Source organism: Bos mutus, chromosome 19 (assembly GCF_027580195.1).
Source record: "Bos mutus isolate GX-2022 chromosome 19, NWIPB_WYAK_1.1, whole genome shotgun sequence".
NCBI classification, from domain to species: Eukaryota; Metazoa; Chordata; class Mammalia; order Artiodactyla; family Bovidae; genus Bos; species Bos mutus.
The window spans coordinates 34,262,389-34,276,869 of NC_091635.1; the positions used below are offsets into that span (position 1 = coordinate 34,262,389).

At 48.7% G+C, this 14,481-nt stretch overlaps 2 protein-coding genes across 5 annotated transcripts in view; both read left to right on the top strand.

Annotated features, from left to right (window-relative positions):
- Positions 1-2,319: 2,319 nt before the first annotated feature.
- On the top strand, positions 2,320-9,716 carry TACO1 (translational activator of cytochrome c oxidase I). The gene is made up of 5 exons (XM_005911115.3): positions 2,320-2,787; positions 3,081-3,187; positions 4,651-4,778; positions 5,583-5,760; positions 6,096-9,716. The coding sequence occupies exons 1-5, from the start codon at positions 2,508-2,510 to the stop codon at positions 6,294-6,296; spliced, it is 894 nt and encodes a 297-aa protein (XP_005911177.2). The 5' UTR covers positions 2,320-2,507; the 3' UTR covers positions 6,297-9,716.
- Positions 9,717-13,481: 3,765 nt separating this feature from the next.
- Positions 13,482-14,481, top strand: part of MAP3K3 (mitogen-activated protein kinase kinase kinase 3) — a 60,796-nt gene continuing 59,796 nt past the window's right edge. For 2 of the 4 annotated variants that reach the window (XM_070390046.1, XM_070390049.1), the window contains exon 1: positions 13,483-13,847. In XM_070390046.1, coding sequence (XP_070246147.1) covers positions 13,844-13,847 — 4 coding nt within the window. In that variant the 5' untranslated portion in view covers positions 13,483-13,843. Of the gene's footprint in view, positions 13,848-14,481 lie in introns of all 4 variants that reach the window. The other 2 variants (XM_070390047.1, XM_070390048.1) reach the window with 2 other exon arrangements.

Below are 14,481 nucleotides of genomic sequence, written 5' to 3' on the forward strand. Positions count from 1 at the left end.
CTTTGCTGTACATCTGCAACTATCACAACATTATTAATTGGCTATACCTCAATACAAAGTAAAAAATTTAAAAAATAAAGGAAAACCTAAAAAGTAAATGTTAAGGTACAGACATGTATGAAGGGTTATGTGAACACGCAGAGGGCATCTGAGCCCAAATGGAGAATTTGGAGAGCTTTCCTCTGGCGGGAAATAATGCCTGAGCTATAAATCTTGAAGGAAAGACAAAAACTAGCCAGAAGTAAGATTGAACAGCAAAGACACAGGTTTGTGGTTAATACAAGAATTGGGAGAAGCAATCTGATATTTCTACATAAACTGCAAAGTACAGGGAGGAGAGTGCCTAGCCCCAAGGAGCTTCAATAAAAAAAGAAATGGAACAATTCATAAGTGTACTATGGGCTTCCCTGATAGCTCGGTTGGTAAAGAATCCACCTGCAATGCAGGAGACCCTGGTTTGATTCCTGGGTCTGGAAGTTCTGCTGAAGAAGGGATAGGCTACCCATTCTAGTATTCTTGGGCTTCCCTTGTGGCTCAGCTGGTAGAGAATCTGCCTGCAATGCAGAAGACCTGGGCTTGATCCCTGGCTTGGGAAGATCCCCTGGAAAAGGGAAAGGCTACCCACTCCAGTATTCTGGCCTGGAGAATTCCATGGACTGTATAGTTCATGGGGTCGCAAAGAGTCGGACATAACTGAGCGATTTTGACTTTCACATAAATGTACTATTAATTACAGCTAAAAATTCAAAGAAGAACTCAAGATCGCTTTACCTGAGGTGGTGACAGCTGAACTGGGTCTTGAAGCATGATAAAGATCTTACCAGCAAGATAGTGACGTCACTCCAAGCAGAAAGGAGCAAAGAAGTGATAACTTCTATTCAGAGTACAGTGAGTAACTGCCTCCGACCTGACTCTAGTGTCAGGGCATGAGACCAGAAAAATGAGTAGATCTGAGTTTATGGAGATTTTATATAATAATAACAAAGTCTATACCTGTGTATTTTATCCATTATCCCATTTAATCCTAGCAAGGCTATTCTGGCCTCCCTGATGACTCAGTGGTAAAGAGTCTGCCAGCCAATGCAGGAAACTCGGGTTCCATTCCTGGGTAGGGAAGATCCCCTGAAGAAAGAAATGGCAGCCTTCTATAATATTCTTGCCTGGGAAATCCCATGGACAGAGGAGCCTGGTGGGCTATATATAGTCCACGCCGTGGCGGAAGAGTCAGACACAACCTTGAGACTAAATAACAAGGCTATTTACAGGTCAGGAAATTGAAATACAGGAAGTAAAGGAGCTTGCTCAAGGTTACACTAGTAATAAAACAGCCGGGGTTTGAACCCACCAGTTCAAACCAGAGGGCACAGGCTTAAGCTGTTTAACACACCAAGTCCTTTGGATTTAACCTCACCAGCCTGGGGAGCCACTGGAAAGTTGTTCACGGTCGCTGGCTTTGTTTCTTCTACCTTCTCTTCCTAATGGCCTCAGTTTTCTCTTCTGGGAGAGAAGAGGGAAAGCGCAGAGGGGAATTTGGCTCTTGAAAATTCTTCTGATTTTTCTCTCTCTCCAGGATGGCAAGCGTCAGTTACTTTTAGGGACTTTGTCACTATGGTCATCTCTGCTATTTACGTAAGACTTTATTACTTTAAAGCCGTCCCTGGTGGCTCAGATGGTAAAGAATCCTTCTGCAATGTAGGAGACCCAGGTTTGATCCCTGGGTCGGGAAGATCCCCCTGGAGAAGAGAATGGCTACCCACTCCAGTATTCTTGCCTGGGAAATCCCATGGACAGCGGACCCTGGCGGGCTGTAGTCCATAGGGTCGCAAAGAATCGAACATGACTGAGCGACTAACACTTGCACTTTATTACTTTAAAGCTCTAAGGGCTTACTTTGCGTTTTCAACCCTCCTACGTTGGTAAAGCAAGTAATAGCATCCTTATTTACAGATAGTGAAGAGGAAGTTCAGAGAGACTAAATGACTGGGCAGATCACATCTCTGCGGACGATTTCCTTACCTGTAAAGTGAAGTGACTGAACTATCCCTTTGCAACAACAATACATTTATCATTATAGACCTGCTCAGAGTTGGGAAGCCATTCTGAAGCAGAATCAATTTCATGACCCAGATACATCTCTAGTAGATCATTGTGGGACGTAAAGTCCGGCGCTCCCCAGGCAACCGAAGGGATTGAGTACAGGGCTGCCTCACGTAGGTCTGGGGTTTGCTCAGCGGGTACAGAAAAGCACGTACCAGGCTGCGGAACGGCTTTTGCGGGCGGTGGGGACGCGTTTTTGGAACGGACCAGGGAAAGGAAGTGTGTTACACCATCGAGTGTACCCACTCCCGGCTGCCGCGGGCACGATGCGGCGTCCTTGGCGTTCCGGCTGTCCTGGGCGGGCCTGAGCCTTTGGGTCTCCGGTGACGGGCAGAGGAGCCTACCGGCTCTGGACGGGCTCGTTTCGGTGGCAGACTGGGAGGGCAGACCTTGGCCCAGAGTCGGAGCCGATGGCAGCTTGGGCTGTTATCACCTTGAGCAGGGCCGCTGCCCAGTGCTTGTGGGCGCGAGGCCCCGGGGTCCGGGGGGCTGTTCCGCCCTCCGCCCTGGCCTTCCAGCCTGAGCCCCCGTGCTGTAGCGCCGCTGGGGGCCGGACGCTGCACCTCACGGCCGAAGTCCCCGCGGGGCACAACAAGTGGTCCAAAGTCCGGCACATCAAGGGTCCCAAAGACGCAGAAAGGAGTCGCATCTTCTCCAAGCTCAGCTTGAGCATTCGCTTAGCGGTTAAAGGTGAGAACCTGGCGGTCACCCACCGCTGGCAGCTACCACCCTCACTGTGCCCACGCTCTCACTTGCCTCCCAAATCCCTGTCCCCGGCCTTTCATTTCAAATGAACTGAAAACGTCTTTCCCAAAATACTTACCCAGCTTTCATTCAAACATCGGATAAAGTGTCCTAAACGAACCGAAATCTAAGCGGTGACTTGTCTCTCTTGGCTGATGGAGGGGAGGAGAGGGCGTGGATGTCTCTTTTTTCCTTTCATGTCTTATTGAGATGTCTCTGCTTACTCTTTTCTATCTCAGAAGGAGGCCCCAACCCTGAGCTCAACAGCAACCTGGCCAGCATCCTAGAGGTGTGTCGTAGCAAACACATGCCCAAGTCAACAATTGAGGCCGCGCTGAAAATGGAGGTGTGCTCTCAGTTTGACCTTCCTGTTATTGATCACAGCCCCTACCGAGCACATGTTTGGAAGGCCACCACACTTTAAATTATCAGAGAAGCGGTGTTGTTGACACCCTCATCTTAGAGCCTTCTGGTTACTCTTGGGCATTAGTTATGGGAGCACAGTCAGGAGTAGGATGTATAGATGGTGTACAGAACTGCCGGCTAAGACTGTTGAGCTGAGTTGAGGAGCTGGGGGAAAAAGAAAGGGCAGAGTATGATGTTAGGTTGCAGAAGGTTTGTTTTTCTGATATTGATACATAAAAGCAGAAAAGCCAGTAGAAAGAAGGTGCAGATGATGGTGATGGTGGGAGGGACTGGGATGTAGAACCCAGGTGTGGGAATTATCTTCAAGTCCAGGTGAGGAGACACGTGTTCTCTGGGATGGATGGGAAGAATTTGAGGAAGTAGTAGTCATCTTAGTAGCTAATAGTTATTGAATGTTTACTCCAGGCCAAGTTCTTTTTATTTTTTTTCTGGCTGCATCGTGTAGTTTGTGAGATCTTAGTTCCCCAACCAGGGATGGAACCTGTGCCCTCTGCAGTGGAAGCACAGAGTAGAGTCTTAACCACTGGACCACCAGGGAAGTCTGGAGGCCAAGTTCTTTGATAAAAACTTGGTGTGCATAATTTCACTGAATCCTCGGAACAACCTCAAGTTGGAAACTGAGGCACAGAAAGATTAGGCGACTTGACCAAGTCACACAGAAAATGACCTACTGGGAACCAGACGGACCCCAAAGCCTATTTTCGAATTATCCTACACACCGCCTTCATATCAGGTGTGTGCAGATAAGGCACACACCTTTCCCCCACCTGGGGGTCCTTTATTTCCTCTGTGAAAGAGGGAGAGAGAAGTCATCAGTTGAGTGTTCCTGGGAAGATGGCAGGGCAAGGGGACAGAGAGAGAGGTGAAGATGGGGTGCATGGGCGAGGAATGAACAGAGGCAGCGTGGGGTGTCCCCATGAGATTGGTCCCTGGAGTGTTTGTTTGAACTTTGAGGCCATGCTATTCGATGAGGCCCAGGTGTGTGATTTCTCTTAGCAGTACTCAGCAGCCCAGGGTAGACTCACAGGGGTTTCATGCAGGATAAGGTAGAGGAGGATGAGTTTTAGTAGGAGTGATAGAGGGGTGGATGTGGGATTCAGCTGGGGAAGGGAGAGACCAAAACTGGGAGATGAGTGACTGATGGTTCAGGGACAGGATAAAGAGACTGCCTTACAAGGAAGGGGTAGCACTTTCAGTTACCTCTAACATTGACCCCAAGAGCTTCCTCTCAGAGAGGGAGGACAGAATTAAAGCCTTAAGAGCCTAGGCGTCACCCCAGAGAGCCCATTCCATGGAGTCAACTTTGTGGTGGTTGTGGTGCTTGGGCTGGCATGGAGGAGGGAATTAGGAAACAGGAAAATGTGTTTGTGTTATCTATTGCAGAAAACCAAGGACATGTATTTGTTGTATGAGGGCCGAGGCCCCGGTGGCTCTTCTCTTCTCATCGAGGCATTATCTAACAGTAGCTCCAAGTGCCACTCGGACATCAAACATATCCTGAATAAGAATGGGTAGGTGTGTGTCTGGGGAGAGTGGAAGGGGACAGAGTCTCTAGGTTCTGATTCTGGGAGAGGTAAGTACTGTCGTTCCTGGTGGGGTTTCAGGTTTTACACACATGTCATCCTTAGCAGAATCCAAATGGGATCATTTGTTCTCCTTTAATGTGTTCTGTAGTGGGCAGGACCCACTCCAGTGTTCTTGCCTGGAGAATCCCAGGGACGGGGGAGCCTGGTGGGCTGCCGTCTATGGGGTCGCACAGAGTCGGACACGACTGAAGCGACTTAGCAGCAGCAGCAGCAGTGGGCAGCATCCAAAGGACAGGTGGAGAAGCAGTGCTGTCCACTTGTCTCATCTGTCCATAGAATGTCCAGGCCTTGGAATGTCCCGCCAGCGATGTACTCTCAGTTGTACAGGAATTGATGAACAAAGTCTTTGCAGCCTCCAAACTCCAGTCAGGGCAGAAAATAGAGGATTGGGGACTTCCCCTGGTGGTCCAATGGCTGAGACTCCACGCTCCTCATGTAGGGGCCTGGGTTCGATCTCTAGGGGAACTAGATCCCACGTGTTGCCACTAAAAGGTCCGGCATGCTGCAGCTAAGACCTGGGCAGCTAAATTAATTAATCAAAATAAAACAGAGGGTTAGTGTTATGTTCGGATCATTCCCTTGTCCGGAGGTAGCTGGATCTTCTTCAGGAAGAGAGCTGCTCCGTGTCTGTTTATACTCCAGGGGTAGGGTGGGAATAGTGATGGGCAGTGCTATGTGGAGGCTGAGTGTCTAAAGGGATCCATTCTGGCCCATTTCCTCGCCTATTAGGGGAATGATGGCCGAAGGAGCTCGCCACTCCTTTGACAAAAAGGGGGTGATTGTGGTTGGAGAGGAGGACAGAGAGAAGAAACCTGTGAACCTAGAGCGTGCCCTGGAGCTGGCGATAGAAGCAGGAGCTGAGGATGTCGCGGAGACTGAAGACGAAGAGGAAAAGAACATTTTTAAAGTGAGTAAGAAGCCTTGGTGTCTGGTGGACTTCTGAGAGGGTCCTGATAGACATGTTAAGTATTCTTCTCTCAGTCTCTTCTGTCTTGTGCCCGGGGGACAGGTGAGATAAAAGAGCTCGCATATTGCACAGACAATTTATTAAGTGAATACTGGATAGGACTTACTCTCCTGAGGACGAGAAGGATTCAGAAGGCGGAACACTCTGTTTCTGCCAGTGAAGACTTAAACCCAGTGATACATTTCAGGAATTTCATGCAGGTGTTTGCAAACTTCTGTCCAGCTTTGTCGTGTTATCTCCTGGCTCCTTACCTCCTGACTTTCCTTTGTCCCTAGTTTATTTGTGATGCCTCTTCACTGCATCAAGTGAGGAAGAAACTGGACTCCCTGGGCCTGTGTTCTGTGTCCTGTACACTAGAGTTCATCCCCAACACAAAGGTGCGGCTGGCTGACCCCGACCTGGAGCAGGCTGCCCATCTCATCCAGGCACTCGGCAACCACGATGATGTGATCCATGTCTATGACAACATTGAGTAGCCAGACTGTACGTGCCTCCAGGCGGCCTATTCTGTAGCACAAGCTTCTGCAGCGTCCCCTAAGACTCAAGCAGATCGGGGGAGGGTGTGGGGCGAGGACCGTGCCTAGCAGGTTAGCAAGCATAGACCTGCAGTTTTGTGGTCAGCTGAATCCCTACATGTCCATGAAGCCTCTTTGTCAGCTCTGCTGGTGTCTGAGCCCTCCTGAGTGAGTCCCCCACATCCTTCTCGATGTGGGGGGTGTGGGCAGTCAGCTGGTCAAGTTCTGATCTCAGGAATCTGGCCCTTGGGGGGACAGTAGGGGCCCTGAGGGCCCATGTACTAGAAACTACTCTTCAATAATAACAGTAATTATTGACCTGAGTAGCTGCCCTGCTGTTGTGTGACTTGAGTTTTCCTGGGTTTGTGTCCAGTTGGTGGGACCCTCTTGACTTTCTTTTAAGTCTGTGGGCTTAGTTCCACTACTCCAGTCCCAAGACTGTATTTTTTTTGATTGGCCATAGAAACGTGACTCGCAGCAGGTGCTTTGTGTTCTAGTGCTGGTCTAATGGCCTAAATCTGTCATTTTTTCACATACCTAATATCAGTCAAACGCCTACTGTGTACCAGGAACTGTACTTACAAGCTGTTCAATTGATGCCTTGTGCTGGATTTGCTCTAAGACATTGGACCTCAGGGAGAAGACGCAGGATCTCTCTCTCCTGGAGCTGTCTGAGGGCAATGTGAACTGCTGTGCATGCATCCTTGTTCTCTTCCTGTGGCCTCTGTATCCTTCTTCTGCCAGAGAACTTAAGGCTCTAGCCCAAAGGGTGCAAATGTAAGGGACTCCCACGCCTTGCTTTGTCCAGGTCCCTCTGTGTTCCGAGTGCTTTCACTGCTGAGTGAACCTATCGGTGGGCTGCACTCAGGAAAAGAAACACCACGCTGGTTTTGAAAGCTGCCTGATGCCCAGAATGCCCGACTCTGGCCCCTCTTAATCCCTGATGCCAGTTGGATGATGGGGCACTGGGAACTGGAAAGGAAATGAGAACAGAAAGAAGGGTGAAGAGCTGAGTCAGGAGCCTGGCCAGATGGGAAATAGGAGCCATGGTACGTTTTGCTCCAAAGAGTCACTTTTAGGTTTAGAGACACCAGGAGTGCCAACCACCTGTGCTGGAGCCCATCAAGTATGTGGGGCCTGGAGTAGCTTTTTGATCCCAGTTATTCACCTTCTTATAAGTTGGTTAAGGCAGTTCTGAGCTCAGTGTAATTTTCCTGAAGGAGCCTTAGGTAAATTAGGATGGAAAAGAACTAAAACCAAATTGGCTCTAAATGATAGCTTCACTTTCTAGGAAAAACAGATCGCTAATTCCACGATGACTTCAACAGCTGGAGAGTGAAGCCTGGGGGAAGAAAATCAATTAAATAATCCATTATGGTGCCAAGGCATGCGCTCTTATACCTCATTTCATAATGGAGGTACTACCTGGGATTTTTAGTTTTTATAGGAGATAACTCATCTAAATATCTGAATAGCACATCATTAAAACAGGGCAACATAAAGTTTAAATGCCACTTCCTAATTTATAAGATACTTTCATATTTTATTTATTTGACTTTCAAAACAAACCTATAAAATAGTCAGGCCAAGTATTTTATGCACAGATGATCTCATACCAAGCAGGTGAAAACTCTGTCTTGCATTCATAGACCTTGGTTTATAAAATAGTTTGGTTTTGTGAATGTTGAATATAGGTTAATTTGGAGAAATGTGATCATTTCTGATATGAGTAGTCTTGTACTAAGGAAGCCTGCTCGAGAGGGGAACTTGGTTACTCATGTGAAGTCCTCTGATCTAACAGATAGGATTTGTTACTGTGAATTCTGTAAACCAGTTTGTTTGCATCAAGACATTCTAGACAGCTCTACACTGACCCCTGGCGGTGCCCTGCAGTCTTCCTGCAGTTAATATGGGAAAGGCAGAAATGAAAGCTTTCTCAGACCTGTTCTGACTCTAGATCTGATAAAGACGTCCTTAGCTACATAAGTTAAATTGTTAAATAGCTATTTAACTGAAAATTTAAGTAAAGATGGTATGAGCTGTTTTGCTACTAGAAATTACTTTTTAAAGAATATTTTATGTCAGAGAAAACATTTACAATATAATGTCAAATGAAAAAGATTAAAAACTGTATGTATAGTGTGGTCCAAATTTTAAAATATATATGATGCTGTATATATGAAATTTTAAGAAAAGACTAGAAGGAAGTATACCAGAATAGCAAAACTGATTATCTCTGGGTGGTGATGTTATAACTGAGTTTTATTTTCATGTATTATATTTATTATGGAAGCATTTTTTAAAAAGAAGAAAACTAGTCACGTTATCTTCCTACTAAGGAAGCAACATGTGAGCACCTGGGATTCAGGTGACCTTGAAGTCAAAAGAATAGGGTCTGGTCCTGGCTTGCCTTATCTTTGATTAGTGTCTTAACAACAAAATCATTTAGCACCTTGAGCTGGCTTGGGCTCACTTTCAAGTGTCCTTTCAGTGGGCTGGAAGTATCAGTGACAGGCTTTGTCCACAGCCTTGACTCTCACTGGGAAACGCTCATGTAGTATGTAGCTGCTGCATCTCTGCCAGGGGCCCCGGCTGAATCAGACTGGAACAGTGAGAGCTCTGCCTCCAGCTAACCATGGAAATTCAGTTGTGTGGTTACTTTTTCTTTTTTCTCTTGAAAACATATGACATAGATGTCATAGAGTTGTCTTGAGAATAAAATAAGTTAATATATGCTAAGCATTTAAAACAGTGCCTGGCAGTAGTAAGCATTCAATATATGTTGGCCTTTTTTCCCACTAAGTATGAATGAACATTTTTTTTAAGCATTTTTTATTTTATATTGGAGTAGAGTCAGTTAACAATATTGTGATAATTTCAGGTGTACAACAAAGCAATTCAACCATCCATATACATGTATCCTGAGTGAACATTTTTAAAAACTGAAATGTGACCTCCCTGTGTTTATGTGCTTTGTAACCTGTCCCCCACCTTCTCCTTCCCCTTCACAATATATCCTAGATGCCTTTTGGTATTGGGATGGAGAAGTCCACTTCTTTCTTTTTAGTAGCTACATGGTATTTTATTATTATTAATATGTGTCATTATTTATTTAATTAGTCTCTATCAATGGATATTTGGATTGTTTATCTTACAGAAGATGCTACAATGAATACTTTTTACCATTGCTGTCTTGCAAAGTATTCTTCACAATAAATTTATAGAAGTGGAATTACAAAACACAAAGCAGTTTTTCTTTAGACGTAAATGTCAATATGTAAAAATGTAAAGATGTAAAAACAAAGCAGAGAACCCAACTGAGTGAACTGGCGATCTGAATATATTGTATGTTATCTCTGAATTAAAAGAATGTTCATCGAATCACGTGATAGGCTTTTTGGTTTGTTTCCCTGTTTTACACCAAATTCATTGAGATATCCCTTCAGAGAATTTATTCATTGGTATTTGTTGTTCCCTGTCATGTGTCCTGTGCTCTTGAAAAATGAAAAGCAATGTGTGCAGCCGGTGTGTGAGTGGCTGCTTAATGGGACCAGTACTCGGAGGCCCTGAGCTCTAGGGTTGGGTCATGAATCTTGGGGTCAGGGAAGGCTCAGGTGCTTAAACAGAAGTGTGAGACTAGGGTGACAGACCTGAGGAGGCCTGGCCCAGTGGGGAGGCTTCACGTGGGGAAATGAAGGGGGAGGAGACAGCATAGAAAGGGGAGATGAAACACAGAGCTCAGGGAAGTAACAGTCAGCAACATCCCCATCAGAGGCTCACCTATTCATTCAACAAATATTGTTTTTTGAATGTGCCAGGAAAGATGGTAGGCCATCTTTTTTGAATGACACAGCTTCTATTTTGTTATTGTTGTTGTTGTTGTTGTTTTTAGAGGATAGTACACTCCTGTGAGACATGGGAGCGGGCCAACCCCAAAGGAGAGGCCCAACTTCTGTCTTTATGCTTACTTTCTTAAAGGCAGTTACAGTAGAGTAAGATAAGTGCTTTGATGAATAAAGTACTAGGTGCTTAGGTGCCCAGATTTAGGGCTTTCTGTCTGGAAAGGCTTCCTGAAGGGAGCAATGTCTAGGCTTACTTCTTCCCTGAAAGAATGAGTGTAGGGGCAAGAATGGAGGCGAGGGGTGTTTGAGACAGTGAATATGCAAAGGTTAGAGGCAAGAGAGAGTCATATTTGAGGAACTACCAGTCGTTCTCTGTGGCCAGAACAGAATTTGAATGATGGGGTTGTTGGAGGTGGGAAATGGAAAAACTTAGGCTGCAGAAGAAATGGTTCCAGGTCCTTCTTAACTACATTGATGTATTTGATTTTCCCTAAGGATAATGAGGACTGTAAAATCTTTCAGGAGATCATGGCAGGATCAGGGATCCATTTTAAAAGGTCACCCTGTGATGAGAGTGATCTTGAGAAGCTGTTACACTAAATACTCCAAGTAATAGACTTGGGAGGTTTGAACTAGGAAGGTGGAGCTGGGACAGGGAGGGGAGTGGACAGATTGGAGACATGGCCACGATTAGCTGTGGGGGAAGGGAAGTGGAGAGGAAGAACTCTTCAAGTTTGATAACTCAAAAGCATCCAAGGTGGGAACCTGATGATGGAGAGAGCAAATGAGAACCATGGAGGAAAACGATCAGATCACTTTGGACCTGTGGAATTTGAAGTACCTGCAGAGTACTCAATGGGTGATGTCTCTGAAGTTCAGAAGAAAGCCCAGAAGGATCACTGCAGCGTGGGGATGTTTGAGATGGCTGGTTCAGTGACAGACAACGGAAATGGAGTCCTCAAAAAAAGCAGTTGCTAGGAAGGTAGAGGAAAAATTAGGAGACTGTTTCCAGCTAAAAACTTATGTTGTTGTATTGTATGCGCTACTATGTGCGAGGCACTGTTCTAAGTGTTGGTGACAGGGCAGTGAACGGGACATAGTCCCTGCTCCTACACGGCTTATGTTCATTGTAGTCGGAGGAAACTGTATAATTTCAGGCTATATGAAGAAAAATAAGGCAGCATATGGAAATACAAAATGTTGGAGGGGAGAGGGCCTATTTAGGCACTTTTGAGAGTTGACATTTGAGCAGACCTGAATGAAATACAGGAATTAACTGTGGGAAGAGCGTTCTAGGTGGAACAAAGGGCAGGTACAAAGGTCCTGAGCCTGGTAAGCTCTAAGTATGGAAAGAAGGCCAATGTGGCTGGAGTGATTTGAGGGAGCTGGAGAGGTGAGGTGGGAGAGGATGGCGGGGGCCAACCCCTGTTGGGCCCGGATGGCCATGACAGAGTTTGAGTCTATTCTGTGTGTGATGGGAAGCCCTCGAAGGGTTGAGAACAGGGAGTGACATGATGTTAATTACACTTTACAAGGATCACTTTGGCTGCTGTGTGGAGCACATTTGTTAGGTAGCCGCAGAGGAAACAGGCAAACCTGTTAGGAGGCCAGAGCAGTCACCCAGTACATAGGGTGGTGGCTTGCACCAGGGTGAAAGTGGTGAGAAGTAATTGGATTCAGATACATTTTAAAAGGAAAGCTGAAAAGACCTGCTGGGTGATTGGATAGAGGAATGTTAGAGAAAGAGTGAAATGAAGGAAGATGCCTCCTTGGTGTGTATTTTTATGACTGGGAAAACAGAGGAGCAAGGTTTTGTGGGGAAGGGGGAAAAATCAAGAATTCAGTGTAAAACACGGTAAACTGGAGTTGTATTTTAGACATTCCAAGAGACCCTGCTGAGTAGACAGCGTCTACAGGCAAATATTTGAATTTGAATACAGGCAAATATTCCTAAATCTAAGAGGTGGATTTAAAGAAAAAGGTCTAAAGTAATTCTTAAGAGATTTGATACCCAAGGCAAAGCCACCACTAAAGGCTCTTAGTTGACAATTGAAAGCGACATCAGAGGAAGATGTTTTTGGCGTCTGATTTATCTTACACTGAACAGGGGCCCGAGGAAGGGAGCCCAGATTGTGGCGGCCTTGGAATCTGAAGATGGAGGTGTATAACATGCCGAACAGTGGAGGCTGGGAAAATTAATTATGGTCATCTCTATTTTGAAATATCATGCAGTCAAGTACAATTGTTTTGGGACAATATTAAGTGCCACGGGAAAACAGGATAAAATTTAAGCACACTACAAAACAATATGAAGCCGTTTTTATCAAACGCTGTATATTTAGGTAGGAAAGAGACAAAATATCTCTGGGGTGGAATTTTTATTTTTTTCAATTTTAATACAAAGAGCTTGTGTTGCTTTTATGACCAGAAAAAAAGTTTTCTTCCCGAAAGAACCTCACATAATGGTTTCGGTCCTGGCCAGCAGATTCCTAGGACCCACTTCCCGGCACTACCCCAGCCCCTTAGGGTGTGTGGCTGTTGAGACCCAGGAAAAGGCAGGCAGTGGTAAACCGCTCCTGCCTCCCGGCAAGCGCAGTCTCTGGACCGGAGGACTTGCTTGGGGGTCCGGCGGCAGAGGTGGCCACACGCCGGGAAGCGCTCAGAGCCAGAACCCTCCCCGCTTATTACGCGCCGGTGTGGGGACACGGAGCGGCAGGACGTCAGCCTCAGGATCCGCGGAGAGCTGGAAGGGCGGGAGGCAATGGGGCCCCTCCAAACGTCTTCCTAAACTCCAGCCCCAAAGTAGCCGGCGGGGAACCGCGCCAGCCCGCGCGCCAGTCCGCGCGCCAGCCGAGACTTGGGTGACTGACAGGAGGTGGGAATGTGGGCGGAGCCTCAAGCGCGAGCTGTGATTGGAAAAACCCACACCTCCCGGGGAGAGAGGGCGGGCAAGTCTGCGAGGGATGCGCAGAGGAGGGTGCTCAGAGCCCTGTACGTGATTGGCTAGCAGCGGAGTGAACCGGGAGCTGTTCGGATGATTGGCAGAGGGTAGACAACCCTCCGAAACTGCTTTGGCTTCGCCTATTGGCATCCAGCGAGAGTAGGCGGGATTGGTTCATCGAGGGGTGCCGTTGATTAGCTGGCGGCTGAGAGTTAGGGTGTTGGAGAGAGCTGGGGGAGGAGGGGCGGCGGGGGCAGCGACTTCCTCCTTGTTATTGGCTGGTGAAGTGAGTGAGGGGTGGCACCATGGGCCAGCGGCTGGCTAGGATTGGCGGGTGCTGGGGTGAGTGACAGACAGGGGGGCGAGCTGCGCGACCAGCGGTTTGTTTTTCGGAGCGTTCCTGAGGTGGAGAACGGCGGCCGGACGGAACGACTTCGGGACTGAGGGACTGGCGGTCGGGCGGGCCGAGCGGCGCCGCCGAGGCCGGGCTGGGCCGAGCCGAGGAGCGCCGGGGATGTAGCGGGCCACCCTGCCCATGCCACAGCGCCCGGCCGCGGGCGGAGCCGGAGCCGGAGCCTGGGGAGGCGGCGGGGGCCCCGAGCGCAGCCCGCGCCCCCCGCGCGGAGCCAGGCCCGCTGCCGTCCCCGCCGCCCGGGCCCCCGGCATGCAGCTCCGGCTGCGGAGGTGACACTCGGGCCGGAGCCGCCGCCGCCGCCATCGCCACCATGGGTGAGTGTCGCCACCGCCCCGGCCTGTGCCCGCGCTGCTTCGCGTCGCCCCGCCCCGGGCTGAGGGGAGGAGGACCCTGGGCCGCCGCCTGACAGGCATGGACAGCCCGCCCGGCCGGGGCTGCGGACCGCCGGCGCCCGCCCGCCCCGCTCGCGGCTTAGCGGCTCCGCGGCCCAGGCGGGGGTTCTGGCTCCCCCGGCCTTCAAAGGCGGCCCCGGTCCGCAGAGCCCACTCGGCCGCCTCTTTCCGGGCCGCGCTACCAGCACATCCCGAGGAAGCGGCGGCGGGTCGAGGGCCCGTGCTCGGCGGAGCAACCCGCTCCGGGCCGAACGAGCGGGACCCCGAGCCCGAGGGCGGGGAAGCGCGAGCGCAGTGTGGGGCCCGGGCTGGAGGCTGGTGCAGGCCTAGCTGCTGTTGTGTCTTTTCCTTGATTTGCTTTTTTTTCCTGCCTGTGTCATTTCCTTCCCTTTGCTCACACAGGCCGGCCTGTGAGAGTTCCCGGGGCTTGCTCTCGAGCCCTGTGCGCGCCCCAGCGCAGGGGGGAGGGCGTGCGGGGAGACAGGCTGGGAGGTGATTAAAATGGCAATCACTGTTATCAACCGCGCGGTTGAGAAATGCGAGCTGCACGCAGATT

Bases quoted from the DNA above. Each gene is read 5' to 3' on its own strand.
- TACO1 (XM_005911115.3), top strand. From the start codon at position 2,508: ATGGCAGCTTGGGCTGTTATCACCTTGAGCAGGGCCGCTGCCCAGTGC. The intron at 3,188-4,650 runs GTGTGCTCTCAG...TATCTATTGCAG, and splicing joins AGGCCGCGCTGAAAATGGAG to AAAACCAAGGACATGTATTT. The intron at 5,761-6,095 runs GTGAGTAAGAAG...CTTTGTCCCTAG, and splicing joins AGGAAAAGAACATTTTTAAA to TTTATTTGTGATGCCTCTTC.